The 16,453-nt window shown below is 38.1% G+C and overlaps 1 protein-coding gene across 4 annotated transcripts in view; it reads right to left on the bottom strand.

Annotated features, from left to right (window-relative positions):
• Window positions 1-16,453, bottom strand: part of CLCN5 (chloride voltage-gated channel 5) — a 281,331-nt gene that overhangs the window by 60,675 nt on the left and 204,203 nt on the right. For 3 of the 4 annotated variants that reach the window (XM_023557854.2, XM_003418028.4, XM_064278288.1), the window contains one exon: window positions 9,744-9,890. In XM_023557854.2, coding sequence (XP_023413622.1) covers window positions 9,744-9,890 — 147 coding nt within the window. Of the gene's footprint in view, window positions 1-4,974; window positions 5,039-9,743; window positions 9,891-16,453 lie in introns of those variants that run through there. The other variant, XM_023557855.2, reaches the window with a different exon arrangement.

Genomic DNA, 16,453 nt, shown 5'->3' with positions numbered 1-16,453 from the left:
ACTTAATTGTGCTCATGAGGAACCTTTACATAGATCAAGAGGCAGTTGTTCGGACAGAACGAGGGGATACTGATTGGTTTAAAGTCAGGAAAGGTGTGTGTCAGGGTTGTATTCTTTCACCATACCTATTCAATCTGTATGCTGAGCAAATAATCCGAGAAGCTGGACTAAATGAAGAAGAACGGGGCATCAGGATTGGAGGAAGACTCATTAACAACCTGCGTTATGCAGATGACACAACCTTGCTTGCTGAAAGTGAAGAGGACTTGAAGCACTTACTAATGAAAATTAAAGACCACAGCCTTCAGTATGGATTGCACCTCAACATAAAGAAAACAAAAATCCTCACAACTGGACCAATGAGCAACATCATGATAAACGGAGAAAAGATTGAAATTGTCAAGGACTTCATTTTACTTGGATCCAGGCGCCTGTAGCTACACAAAACATTAGACATGCCCAACGCCTAACCAGTTTACCATAAATTCTAACACAATGGAATTAAACTAGAAACCAATAACCAAAAGATAGCTGGAAAATTCCCAAGTACCTGACAATTAAACAACACACTTTCAAATAACCCATGGGTGAAAGAAGAGGTCTCAAGATAAATTAAAAAAAAAAAAAACACTTTGAACTAAATGAAAATGAAAATACAACATATCAAAATTTGTGGGATGCACCCACTTTGAAGAGTGGCATCTGGGGTCTTAAACACTAGCAAGCGGCCACCTAAGATGCATCAATTGGTCTTAACCCACCTGGAGCAAAGGAGAATGAAGGACACCAAGCACACAAGGTAATTACGAGCCCAAGAGACAGAAAAGGCCACATAAACTACAGACTACACCACCCTCAGACCAGAAGAACTAGATGGTGTCCGGCTACAACCGGTGACTGCCCTGACAGGGACCACAACAGAGAACCCCTACGGGAGCAGGAGAGCAGTGGGATGCAAACCCCAAATTCTCATCAAAAGACCAGACTTAATGGTCTGACTGAGACTAGAAGAACCCCGGTGGTCATGGCCCGCAGATCTTCTGTTGGCCCAGGACAGGAACCATTCCCAAAGCCAACTCTTCATTCAGGGATTGGACTGGACAATGGGTTGAAGAGGGATGCTGGTGAGGAGTGAGCTTCTTGGTTCAGGTGGAAGCTCAAGATTATGTTGGCATCTCCTGTCTGGAGGGGAGATGAGAGGGTAGAGGGGCTTAGAAGCTGGCAAAATGGACAGGAAAAGAGAGAGTGGAGGGAGGAGTGGGCTGTCTCATTAGAGGGAGAGTAACTGGGAGTATGTAGCAAGTTGTATGTAAGTTTTTGTGTGAGAGACTGACTTGATTTGTAACCTTTCACTTAAAGCACAATAAAAAAATTAAAAAAAAATTTGTGGGATGCAGTGAAAGCAGTGCTTAGAGGGAAATCTATAGCATTAAATATAAACACAGTAGAAAAGAAGAGCTAAAATCAATAACTTAAGAAACTAGAGGAAAAAGAGCAATGTAAGCCTAAAATAAGTAGAAGAAAACATAAAATCAGAAGAGGAAATAATTGAAATTCAAAACAGATAAACAATAGAGAAAAATCAACAAAACCAAAAGTAGGTTCTTTAAAAGGATAAATAAAATTCATAAACTGCTATACAGGCTAAGTAAGAAAAAAAGAGAGAAGACACAAAATACCAGTATCAGAAATGAAATAGAAGTCATCACTATGGATCCCTTGGACATTAAAAGGATAATAAAGAAATACTGTTAGAGCTATAGCTGCTAACCAAAAAGTTGGCAGTTCAAATCCACCAGCCACTCCTTGGAAACCCTAGGGGGGCAGTTCTACTCGAAATTGACTCAACGGCAATGGATTTATTAACAACTCTATGCACTCAAATTTCCTAACAGATGAAACTGACCAATTCCTTGAAAGACACAAACTACAAAATTCACACAAGGAGAAAGAGAAAAACTGAATAGCCCTATATCTACTATTATCAAATCAAATAACTTTCCAAAAATGCAAGCACCAGGCCCAAGTGGTTTCACTGGTGAATTCTACCAAACATTCAAGTTAGAAATAATACCAACTTTCTACTATCTCTTCCAGAAAACAGAAGCAGAGGGAACATGTCCTAATTCGTTCCATAAAGCTAATACCACTCCAATATGAAAACCAGATAAAGACATCACAAGAAAGGAAAACCCACACATTAATATCTCTCATGAACATAGACATAAAAATCTCCAGCAAAATATTAGCAAATCTAATCCCACAACGTATAAAAATAATTATACACTACAACCAAGTGGGATTTATTCCAGGTACACAAGGCTAGGGAAACCCTGGTGGCTTAGTGGTTAAGCACTATGGCTGCTAACCAAAAGGTCAGGAGTTCAAATCCACCAGGCCCTCCTTGGAAACTATATGGGGCCGTTCCGCTCTGTCCTATAGGGTCACTGTAAGTCGGAGTTGACTTGACAGCAATAGGTTGGTTGGTTTGTTTTATACAAGGCTGGTTCAACATTCAAAAAACCAGTGTAATCCACACGTTAAAACCAAAACCAAACCCACTGCCACTGAGTTGATTCCAACTCAAAGAGACTCTATATGACAGAGTACGAATGCCTCATAGGGTTTCCAAGGCTATAATCTTTGTAGAAAACAGACTGCCACATCTTTCTCCCGGGGAACAGCTGGTAGGTTTGAACTGTTGACCTTTTGGTTAACAGTGAAGCACTTAACCACTGTGCCACCAAGGCTCCTTAATCCACAGGCTAAAGAAGAAAAATCATATGATCATATTAGCTGACGCTAAAAAAAGAAGTTGATAAAATTTAACACCCATTCATGGTTAAAACTCGGCAAACTAAGAATAAAGGGGAACTTCCTCAACTTAATAAAGAACATCTTCAAAAAACCTACAGCAAAAATCATACTAAATGGTGAGAAACTGAATGCTTTCCCCCTAAGATTGGGAACAAGGCAAAAATATCCTCTCTCACCATTCCTATTCAACATCCTAGCTACTGCAATAAGACAAGAAAAGGAAATAAAAGGTATACAGGTTGTAGAGGAAGTAATAAAACTATCTTTATTCGCAGATGACATGATTGCCCAAGGAGAAAATCTCAAAGAATCTACCAAAAAAAAAAATCCTGGAACTAATAAATGATTATAGCAAGACTGCTGGCTATGAGGTCAATATACAACTGTCAACTGCTTTCCTTACACTAGCAATGAACAATTGTTTTAAAAATTAAATACTCAGGTATAAACCCAACAAAACATGTACAGGATTTATATGTGGAAAACTAAAACACTGATGAAAGAAATCAAAGAAGATCTAAATAAATGGAGAGATAGTCCATGTCCATGAACTGGAAGACTCAATAGTGTTAAGATGTCCATTCTTCTGAACCTGATGTAGAGATTCAACACAATCTCAATAAAAACTTCAGCAAGTTATTTTGTAAATATCGACAAGTTGATTCTAAAGTTTCTATGGAAAAGCAAAAGATTTATAATAGCCAACAGAATACTGAAAAAGAATAAAGTGGGAAGACTCACACTACCTGATTTTCAGATTTATTAGAAAGCTATAGTAATCGAAACAGCATGATATTGTTGAAAGAAAAGACACAGACCAAAGGAAAAAACTAAAGAGCCCAGAAAGACGCCCATACAAATATAGTCAACTGATCTTTGACCAAGGTGGTAAGGCAAGTCAATAGACAAAGGATAATGCTTTTAACAAGTGGTGCTGCAACAATTGGACCTATATACATAAAAAAGTGGACCTAGACAGATATTACACCTTTCACAAAAATTATCATAAATGGATCATAGATATAAATGTAAAACGCAAAACTATAAAACTTCTAGCAGAAAACGGAAGAGAAAATCTACATGACTTTGGGTTTGGTGGTGAGATTTTAGATACAAAACCAATAGCACAACCCAAGAAAGAAAAAGTTGTTAAGTTATACATTAATGAATGTAAAAAGTTTTACATGTAAAACTTCTGCTCTGTGAAAGACACAGATAAGAGAAAGAAAAGACAAGTCACAGACTGGGAAAAAAATATTTGCAGAGCACATATCTGATAAAGCACTTGTATCCAAAATACAAAGAGCTCTTAAAACTCAAATAAGAAAACAAACCACCCAATTAAAAAATGGGCAAAAGATCTGAACGGACACCTCACCAAAGAAGATATATAGATGGCAAATAGCATATGAACAGATGCTAAGTATAATTTTTCATTAAGGAAATAAAAATTAAACAACAGTAAGATCTATTACACAACTAATAAATTGGGTAAAATCCAAAAATCTAACAATACTAATTGCTTACAAGGATGCGAAAGAATAGGAACTCTCGTCCATTGCTGGTGGGAATGCAAAATGGCACAGCCACTTTGGAAGGCAGTTTGGCAGTTTCTTAAAAAATTCTTACAAAACATAATCTTACCATAAAATAAAAAACAAAACATAATCTTACCATATAATCCAGTAATTGCTTTCCTAGGTATTTACTCAACTGATTTGAAAACTTATGTCAAAAATAAGCAAGTGAATGTTTATAACAGCTTTAGTCATAATTACCAAAAATTGGAAGTAACCAAAATGTCCTTCAATAGGTGAACAGATGAACTGTGATCAGGGGTGGATTAACCAGTAAGCAAGGTAGGCACAGGCTTAACTGTATTTACTAATCCGAAATTTCACCTGAAATTGTACACTACGGATTAATAAGTAAGCACAAGTAAGCCCGTACATACCTTAGTTATTGGGTAATCTGTCCCGGATTGTGATGCATCCATACAATGGTATACTATACAGCAATAAAAAGAAATGAGTTATCAAGCCTTCCCTCCTGTATCAACTGTCACCACCATCCCCACCCCAGGAGCCTTAGACCTTAGACACACAGACTCTGTGCTTCTTGAATATAAAAGTCTCTCTCATGCTGCTGTGCCTTTACCTGTGTTGCTCTGTCTGCCAGGAATGTCTCCTCATTCCACAGTTAGGGAGTAGCAAGTCACGCTAGGTAGAAAGACCAGGAGGTGAGGGAAAGAAAGGAACCAAAGAACATTACTAAAACAACACAGTGCTGCGCTCCATAGATACTGATTAATTAATTAACTGTGGACTATTTTTTTTTATGAGGCCCAGACTTAGGAGGCAGGCAAGTGAGAACAGATGGACTATGAGAACAACTCTGACTCATTTTCTGTTACTCAAACACTTTTTCTATTTTCCTCCCCCTCTATTTTTTTTTAGATCCCATGTTTCTAATTTATAGACTACTATAATTTTTTTATAACACTACCTCAGATGCATTTAACCATACCATGCATAATTTATTTATTCATTCTTCATAAATCAGTCCCTCTACCCACCCAGTCCCTCTAGCCATTTGGAAAACAAGAACCACTTTTACTGTCTTTCAAGTTCCTTCTAACTAATCTGTTTAGTGTATGCTATCGTGCCTGGAACAAAATGTAGTATTTTATGCACAGTTTCACCAAATACCAAGGACTTTGTGACCTTTTTTCTGTTGTTTTTTCCTTGGGTTTATTGTGCCTGGAACAAAATGTAGTATTTTATGTACAGTTTCATCAAATACCAAGGACTTTGTGATCTTTTTTTCTGTTGTTTTTTCCTTAGGAAATCCCATGTAAAAACAGTAAATAAAGCAGGAACAATGAAAAAGCAAAGCAAGAAAACTATATCATTGCAGGGTGTCATAAAGGGACTGATTTAAAGGTCTGCAGTTCGAATCCCCCAGGTGCTCCTTGGAAACTCTATGGGGCAGTTCTACTCTGTTCTTTAGGGTCACTATGAGTTGGAGTTGACTCAACAGCAATGGAAATGGGTATACAGGACAAAGCAGAACTGTCCCATAGGGTTTCCGAGGAGTGGCTGGTGGATTCGAACTGCCAGCCTTTTTGGTTAGCAGCTGAAGCTCTTAACCACTGCATCACCAGGGCTGTGTGTTTAGCTAGCTAGAAACAACCTCATGAAGGCAAGGATGGTGTCTTAAGTCTTGCTAATTCCTAGAACCTAGCAAAGTGTCTACAATATCACATACCCTTAATATAAATAATGAATTCTGACAGTAGTTCATTGCTCTCTGACTTTACTTTGAGAAATGGCAGTCCCAATCAATTAAAGAACCAGACAGTAGTTTTAAAGTAACTATAAAATTTTAATCTTAAAGTGGTACCAAAACTCCCATTGCCATAGAGTCGATTTCAACTCCTAGTGACCCTATAGGACACAGCAGAACCATATGGTTTCCAAGGAGCAGCTGGTGGTAAAATGGTGTTGTATTTTCTAAAGTACAACACGAACTTAGAGTCATAAAGAAAAAGGAGTAATAATAATATATAAAGGGCTCCTATAAATAAATAAGAAAAGATAATCAGCCCATTAGAAAAATCGAAAAATCATGTAAAAAGGAAACTTCCAGAAAAAGAAATTAAAATGGTCAATAAACATATGAAAATATACTTAGCCTCATTAATTAAAAAAAATAAAACAATAATACGAATTTATTTATTTATTTCTACCTATCATATTGGTTAAGATGCAAAAGAATTACAATATCAGCACTGGCTAAATTGTTGGGAAATAAGCACATGCTACAGAAACATTCTCATATACTTAAAAGATATATCTATATCTACATAGATAGATATATAGATGGTTGTTCAGTGCATCACTATTTGTATTAGAAAGAGACTGAAAAAAAATGAAATGTATACCAATAGAAGTTTGGTTAAACAAACTATGGTACAGCCATATCATGAAATTGTATGCAGCCACTGAAAAGAATGACAGAACTAGGCAACCAAATAATAGATGAGGAGAATTTTTACTTTACAGATGTATTCCAACTAATAAAAAACCCAATTATAAAAAGGAAAAAGGTTGGAGAGGCTGTAGAGAGACTGGAACTCTTATACACTGTTGGTGGGAATGTAAAATGGTACAACCACTTTGGAAATCGATCTGGCATTTCCTTAAAAAGCTAGAAATAGAACTACCATACAACCCAGAAATCCCACTCCTCGGAATATATCCTAGAGAAATAAAAGCCTTTACACGAACAGATATATGCACACCCAAGTTTATTGCAGCACTGTTTACAATAGCAAAAAGCTGGAAGCAAGCAAGGTGCCCATCAACGGACAAATGGATAAGTACATTATGGTATATTCACACAGTGGAATGCTACGCATGGATAAAGAACAGTGATGAATCTGTGAAACATTTCATAACATGAAGGAATCTAGAAGGCATTATGCTGAGTGAAATTAGTCAGAGGCAAAAGGACAAATATTGTATAAGACCACTATTATAAGATCTTGAGAAATAGTTTTAAACTGAGAAGAACACATTCTTTTGTGGTTATGAGAGGGTGGAGGGAGGGAGGGTGGGAGAGGGTTATTTACGGATTAGTTAGCAGATAAGAACTACTTTAGGTGAAGGGAAGGACAACACTCGATACAGGGAAGGTCAGCTCAACTGGACTGGTCCAAAAGCAAAGAAGTTTCCTGACTAAACTGAATGCTTCGAAGGTCAGTGGAGCAAAGGCAGGGGTTTGGGGACTATGGCTTCAGGGGACATCTAAGTCAATTGCCAAAATAAATTCTATTAAGAAAACATTCTGCATCCCACTTTGAAGTGTGGCGTCTGGGGTCTTAAATGCTAACAAGCGGCCATCTAAAATGTATCAATTGGTCTTAGCCCACTTGGATCAAAGGAAAATGAAGAACACCAAGGTCAGAAGGTAATTATGAAACCAGGAGACAGAAAGGGCCACATGAACTAGAGACTTATATCATCCTGAGACCAGAAGAACTAGATGGTGCCCAGCCACAACCGATGACTGCCCTGACAGGGAGCACAACAGAGAACCCCTGAGGGAGCAGGAGAACAGTGGGATGCAGACCCCAAATTCTCATAAAAAGACCAGACTTAATGGTCTGACTGAGACTAGAAGAATCCCGGTGGTCATGGTCCCCAAACCTTCTGTTGGCCCAGGACAGGAGCCATTCCAGAAGACAACTCATCAGACATGGAGTGGACTGGACAATGGGTTGGAGAGAGATGCTGATGAGGAGTGAGCTACTTGTATCAGGTGGACACTTGAGACTGTGTTGGCATCTCCTGTCTAGAGGGGAGATGGGAGGGTAGAGGGGGTTAGAAACTGGCAAAATGGTCACAAAAGGAGATACTGGAAGGCTGACTCATTAGGGGGAGAGTAAATGGGAGTATGTAGTAAGGTGTATATAAGTTTATATGTGAGAGACTGACTTGATTTGTAAACTTTTACTTAAAGCACAATAAAAATTATCTAAAAAGGAAAAGGATTTGAACAGACATTTCATCCAAGAGAATATAAAGATGGCACATAAGCCCTTAAAATGATGTGCAACATCATTATCCATTAAAAAAAAAAAAACAAACCCACTGCCGTCGAGTCGATTCCGACTCGTAGCGACCCTACAGGACAGAGTAGAACTGCCCCATAGAGTTTCCAAGGAGTGCCTGGCAGATTCGAACTGCCGGCCTCTTGGTTAGCAGCTGTAGCAGTTAACCACTACGCCACCAGGGTTTCCCATTAGCCATTAGAGAAATGCAAACTAAAACCAGGATAAGATACTGCATCATGCCTATTAGAATGGCTCCTGAGTGAAAGAACCCATAAAAACAAAACCTAGTGCCGTCGAGAGTGAAAGAAGACAGTCTCAAAAGGTGATATAGTATATGATTCCACATACAGGTAGTTCTTGACTTACGACTTATTCGAGTTATGACGAACTACACTTACAACCGTCCATTTTTTTGTACATCCTAGCGTTAATATGTACCACATACAATGTTGTAGTGCATAATTTGCTGGTGTTATTCTCAGATGTTCAATCGCAGATATTCTATTCTATGATTTACTGTTCAAAACACTGCTGTATAGATTTAGTTTTCTAAACTAAATCAGGGGCTTCAGTTGCTTGAAAACATGGACCCAAATGCTGATCACTTTACTAAAGCGGATAGGCAGATTCAGGAAGCAGTGACACGTTACCATGAAATATATGAAGAACAAAAGAAAAGGACCATATAGACAACTCTCACTAATTTTTTGACTAGGAATGTCATCCCCATTCCCAAGGATACTCCAGATGATCCAGAACATTCCACAAGTGGAGTTAGTACTGCAACTGACAAAATGCCAACACTGTCAAACCCTTCTTTGTTGTCAGAGTAAATTTTTATGATTTGTGTATTTTTTTATGTATGTATTAAAATATACCTGTAAGTTTATATGTAATGTTTCCAATCCCAAAGATAAATAAAGATTGGATTTATAAAAATACTGATAATAAAAGACAATAATAATGAAAACTAGAAAAAAAAAAGGAAAGAAGTATTTGACTTACATCAGAACCGACTTACAATGGAGTTGTCGGAACAGAACCCTGTTGTAAGTTGGGGACTACCTGTATATGGCATTCTGGTAAAGAAAAATAAAACAAGAGTGGAGAGTGGGATATGACTATAAAGAGGTAGCAAGAAGGAATTCTCTGGGGTGTTGGAATTTTTCTGTATTCTGTTAGTGGTGGTAGTTACAAGAACCTATGCATGTGTTAAAACTCATATGACTGTATATCAGAAAAAAAATGTTTACTATACATAAATTTTAAAAATAAGAAAAAGACAAATTGTCATCAGTAATAATAATACCTTCTATTTCTCGGTCTAAAGGAGGAACATCATCTCTCATGGAGAAATCCATAGCTGTCCCTGGTATGTCCATTAAGTCTTCATCACTGGTGCTGCTCTGGAAGCTACTAAAACTTCCCTGCCGAAAGCCTTTGTTATCCATGGCTCCTACGCAGAAAGAAAAATATGAGACTTATTACGATAACCTCTAAGCCCCAACCAATCATTTTTATGTCTTCTCTCATGCTCTTACTTTGACAATATAGACAAAAAAACTACTTAATATATTCAGTTACCCTTTAGGTACAATGTACCTCTAGCCTTACCATGTAAACAGTTTTCTGAGAACCATGCAAATGAGCATAAAACCAAATGAGGACATATGTACAAAAATCATGGAGTTCACAAGTAATCAATTAAATAAAAAAAAAACAGATATCAGTACTAAGAAATATTATGGCCATTTGGTAATAGAGAAGCACTACCTGATGCTTCTGACTCTCCCAGAGCCCCTAACACAATGTCAAAAAAATGGAAATACTGGATGCTTGACACAAGGGAAAAAGAGGTATATTGCATCACTCAACGTTGTTCTCTGCTTAACAATTTAAAATTCAAGGTAAAAAATTTTCCACATGTCAAGTTTAAGTCTTCAGATTCCAAGTTTTACTAAAAAAGAAAAACTCTTAGTATTCTTATTTAAAACAACAACAAAGCATTATGGCCAACTTTACCTTACCTAGCCTTGCCCTCCCCTCCAAAAAATTTCTTTTAACGAATTCTTAGTCAAGTGTCAGGTGCAGCAAAGGTCTATTAGATTAGGCAAACAATATTTTGAGTTATCCCAACTCTTTTTAAGAAATTCTGTACTCTATGCTATCAGAAAAAACCCAAAAATTACATGATAAATTCACATTGACAGACCTGAAAAACTGAAATCACAGCAGATAAATAAAATATTTTAAACATTGAACATAAAAAAAAAGAACCAATATTTACCAGGTACTTCTCAATTTCCAAGCACTGGGCTATGTGTTTAGGGTGAATTCTTTAATTTTTACAACAGAATCGGAAGCTCTGAGAGGCAAGGTAACTTGCCCAAGACTACAGTTAGTATTAAAAAAAATTGAAACTTCAAATCTTGTGCTCATTTTGACAATACCTCACTTGTGAGAGACCAGCCTGACTATAGTATGAGTTACATTTAGGAACCACCTATTATGTACGAATCATTGTGGAACGGAGGGGCAGATGCAAACATGATGCTGGGAATAAGGGCCAGATGGTATGAAGACTGGGGGCAAAGATTTGGGAGTTATTAACATCAAGGTGACGGTTGAAACCGAGAGAACAGATACTCCTCCAAGGGAAGCCTTTCTTTCTTTTAGGGATAAGGATGGATATAAACACAAGAAATGCATTCTCAATAGCCTTCTTGAGTATACACAGCTTGAAATCTGTGCAGATATAAACTAAATGATAGATTAAACAGGAGCATTATCATGTTTACATGATGACATATGGTCAGGCAGGGAAAGGAATGAATTTTCTCCAAGGTCCTACTAATGTACAAAATTATTGACCATAACACCACTTCCTCAGCTTCAAAAACTCTAACCTTGCTGTGTGGATCAAATGGAATCTTGGAAAAAAAAAAACCCATTGCCATTCAAGTTGATTCTAACTCATAGCGACCTTGTAGGAAAGAGAAGAACTGGCCCGTAGGGTTTTTTGAAATGGGTCCTAACCAAAAAAAAAAAAACCAAACCTGTTGCCATCGAGTTGATTCTGACTCACAATGACCCTATAGGACAGAGTGGCACTGCCCCATGGAGTTTCCAAGGGGCACCTGGTGGATTCAAACTGCCGACCTTTTGGTTAGCCAGCTGTGGCACTTTACTACACCACCAGGGTTTAAATGGGTCCTAAAAACCCAAAAACCAAACCCACTGCTGTCAATTCCGATTCATAGCGGCCCTATAGAACAGTGTACAACTGCCTGATATAGTTTCCAAGAAGCACCTGGCAGATTTGAACTACCGACCTCTTGGTTAACGGCCATAGAACTTTACCACTACACCACCACGGTTTCCAAATGGGTTCCAGGATACTAATAATTCCTAGTTTGCAGCCTCAGCTGAGCTCCATCACTGCATACCAATCGTTCATCCGGGCTGAGCTTCTTCCCCTTCTCTATCTTGCTTCCTTCACTCCCCTTCTGAGAGTGCTTCCTCAATAATGCACTTTTATAAAACTTTCTGTCTCAGCTTCCGCTTCTAGGAAACCTGAGCAAAAACAGGATTGTTCATAGCTTTTTTCCTATGACTAACGATACACAGGGCATCTTGAACCTCTCTGTCTTCCCTCCTGTTTTCCAGGAAGAAGTGTCTTTATTTCTTAAGAAAAAAAAATGACTGCTCCACTTTGCTCTAGGTCTTAGCTCCTGCCTGACCAAGATAACAGATCCTTCTGGGCCTTAAACTGATATATTTGAGGAGGCGGGGCAAAGATGGCAGAATACACAGACATTTCCAACAAGCCCTCTTTACAACAAAGACCCGAAAAAACAAGTGAAACTAGTATATTTGTGAGAAGCTGGGAGCTCTGAGATTCAAAGGCAAGCTTAGAAAATGAACTGAGGAGCAGGGGGAGGAAGAGACCGTTCAGAAGCGGAGAGGAGTTACCGGACCTGAATCGCGGGGAGCCCTCAGGCACCATTCCCGGAGTGGTGGCACCGGAGGGCTGGTACTAGCGTTCGGCCGCAGTTTCCTCAGGGAAAAGCAGCCAGCCACATGGCCTACTCACACCTCCGGAAACTGAGAAGAATGGCGCTCTTGGCAAACGCTAAGTACTTGTGTATATTTTACTGTGTACCCCCACCCCCAAGCCAGCTTCAGTGACTGAATTCCCTGGGCCCGAGATTAGGCACTGTTGAGCACCTAGAGCCATCCTCCCAGCCTTGGGAAAGGGAAAAAATTGCAATTGGGGGAAAACATAATTTGCCAGCACCACTAACCAGGGAAGCTCAGGGTAGAAGTGGCTCCTGTCCAGGCATAAACCGTCCATGGACGTTGAGCACCTTTCCCTTCTGCACGGAACTGTGTGGGCCTATATCACGAGAAGAGGCCCTTGTTGGCAGACTCCAGCCGTATTAGCTGTGCGGTGGAGAGGTGGATGTTTGATGTTTGACATTGCCTTGCCCATTAAACAAGGTCCTCACCTGCCCACATCAGGGACCTAAGGACTGCTACCCCCACTCAGGTCACCCGGCCACCCGCGACAGGAGTCTAGAGATAACTGGTACCTCCCGGTTCTTACAACCAAAAACTTTCGGTGCCCATGGTCTGTCTGCAGAACCCACCCACCTGCACGCTATAGGAAACAGGAACACGCTTTCCTCAGAGACACACGGGGGTCGGTTCTCAGCCACCTGCCTTGTTCAGAGCATGACCCCCTGCTGCAATCAGATACTGGTATATACGCCAATCACCCCTGCCCCTCTAAGACTGTAGGACAGAGCCTGTACCACACACTTGATGATCAGCTACCTGGAAACCTGAGCTGAATTCATACAAGAAAACTGAATGGACTCCTAGACTGATACACCAAATAACAGCTCTAAGCTCTAGCAATCACAAATTCAGAAGATTAACAATAAAATTACAAAGTAGACAACTCAATAGAAAGTGAGAGGAGCAGAACTGAGCAACTAGAAGCTAGAATTTCTGAACTCAAAGATAAATCACTTCACACTAATATATTTGAAAAAAACTCAGATAAAAGAATTTTGAAAAATGAAGACACCTTAAGAATCATGTGGGACTCTATCAAGAGAAATAACCTACAAGTGACTGGAGTACCAGAACAGGGAGGGATAACAGAAAATACAGAGAGAATTGTTGAAGATTTCTTGGCAGAAAACTTCCCTGATATCCTGAAAGATGAGAAGATATCTATCCAAGACATATTATAATCAAACTTGCCAAAACCAAAGATGAACAGAGAATTATAAGAGCAGCGAGAGATAAACAAAAAGTCACCTACAAAGGAGAGCCAATGAGAATAACCTCGGATTACTCTGCAGAAGCCATGCAGACAACAAGGCAATGGGATGACATATTTAAAAAATTGAAGGAAAAAAATTGCCTGCCAAGAATCATACATACAGCATAACTGTCTCTTAAATATGAAGGTGAAATTAAGACATTTCCGGATAAACACAAGTTCAGAGAATCTGTAAAAACCAAACCAAAACTACAAGAAATACTAAAGAGAATTCTTTGGTTGGAAAATCAATAATTTTAGGTATCAACCCAAGACTAGAACACTGGGCAGAGCAACCAGAAGTCAACCCAGACAGGGAAATCCAAAAAAACAAAGAAAGATTATTTTTAAAAAATCTCAAAACAGGGTAACAGCAATGTTATTATATAAAAGTAGACAACATTAAAATAATAAAGAAGGACTAAGAAATGTAATCATACACCTTCCATATGGAAAAGAAGATACGGCGACACATAGAAATAAAAGTTAGGTTTAAATTTTAAAAATTAGGGCTAAATAAGGTAACCACAAAGGAGACAAACTATCCTACTCATCAAAATAAAATACAAGAAGAAAACAGAGACTCAGCAGAAACAAAATCAACAACCACAAATATGAGGAAAGGACAATGTATAAAGAAAATCTACTCAGCACATAAAATCAAGTGGGAAAAAGAAACTGTCAACAACACACAACAAAAGACATCAAAATGATAGCACTAAATTCATACCTGTCCATAATTACCCTGAATGTAAATGGACTAAATGCACCAATAAAGAGACAGAGAGTAGCAGAATATATTAAAAAACAAGATCCATCTATATGTTGCCTACAAGAGACACACCTTAGACTTAGAGACACGAACAAACTAAAACTGAAAGGATGGAAAAAAATATATCAAGCAAACAACAATCAAAAAAGAGCAGGGGTGGCAATATTAATTTCTGACAAAATAGACTTTAAAGTTAAATTCATCATAAAGGATAAGGAAGGACACTATATAATGATTAAAGGGACAATACACCAAGAAGATATAAACATATTAAATATTTATGCACCCAATGACAGGGCTGCAAGATACATAAAACAAAATCTATCAGCATTAAAAATTGAGATAAACAGCTCCACAAAAAAATAGTAGGAGACTTCAACACACCACTTTCGGTGAAGGACAGGATATCCAGAAAGGAGCTCAATAAAGACACGGAAGAACTAAATACCACAATCAACCAACTTGACCTCACAGACATGTACAGACCACTCCACCCAAAGGCAGCCAAGTATACTTTCTATTCTAGTGCACATGGAACATTCTCTCAAATAGACCACATATTAGGTCCTAAAGCAAGCCTTAGCAGAATCCAAAACATCGAAATATTACAAAGCATCTTCTCTGACCATAAGGCCATAAAAGTGGAAATCAATAACAGGAAAAGCAGGGAGAAGAAATCGAACGCTTGGAAATTCAACAATACCCTGCTCAAAAAGACTGGATTATAGAAGACATTAAAGATGGAATAAAGAAATTCATTGAATGCAATGAGAATGAAAACACTTCCTATTGGAACCTTTGATACAGCAAAAGCGATGCTCAGAGGCCAATTTATATCAAGAAATGCGCACATACAAAAAGAGGGGCCAAAATCAAAGAATTATCTCTACAACTTGAAAAAATAGAAAGAGCAACAAAAGAAACCCACAGGCACCAGAAGAAAACAAATAATAAAAATTACAGGTGAACTAAGTGAAATAGAAAACAGAAAAACAATTGAAAGTATTAACAAGACCAAAAACTGGTTTTTTGAAAAAATCAACAAAATTGAAAAACCACTGGCCAAACTGACAAAAGAAAAAGAGAGGAAGCAAATAACCTGAATAAGAAATGAGATGGGCAATATTACAACAGACCCAACTGAATTAAAAGAATCATATCAGATTACTATGAATAATTCTATTCTAACAAATTTGAAAACCTAGAAGAAATGGATGAATTCTTAGAAACACACTACCTACCTAAACTAACACAGAGGTAGAACAACTAAATAGACCCATAACAAAAAAAGAGATTGAAAAGGTAATCAAAAAACTCCCCCCCAAAAAAAAAGCCTGGCCCAGATGGCTTCACTGCAGACTTCTACCAACCTTTCAGAGAAGAGTTAACACCACTACTAAAGGTATTTCAGAGCATAGAAAAGGATGAAATACCACCAAACTCATTCTATGAAGCTACCATATCCCTGAAAAGAAAATTATAGACTAAAATCCCTCATGAACGTAGATGCAAAATTCCTCAACAAAATTGTAGCTAATAGATTTCAACAACATATCAAAAAAATAATTTGCCATGACCAAGTGGGATTCATACCAGGTACACAGGGATGTTTCAACATTAGAAAAACAATGTAATCCACCACATAAATAAAACAAAAGACATGAATCAGATGATTTTATCAATTGATGCAGAAAAGGCATTTGACAAAGCTCAAACATCCGTTCATGGTAAAAACTCTCAGCAAAATAGGAATAGAAGGAAAATTCCTCAATATAATAAAGGGCATTTATACAATACAAAGCCAACAGCCAACATCACCCTAAATGGAGAGAGCCTGAAAGCATTCCCACTGAGATTGGGAACCAGACAAGGATGCCCTTTATCACCGCTCTTATTCAACATTGTCTTGGAGGTC

Source organism: Loxodonta africana, chromosome X, assembly GCF_030014295.1.
Source record: "Loxodonta africana isolate mLoxAfr1 chromosome X, mLoxAfr1.hap2, whole genome shotgun sequence".
NCBI lineage: Eukaryota > Metazoa > Chordata > Mammalia > Proboscidea > Elephantidae > Loxodonta > Loxodonta africana.
The sequence above is the reverse complement of the archived record's forward strand: the minus strand, read 5'-3'. Positions and strand labels throughout refer to the sequence as shown.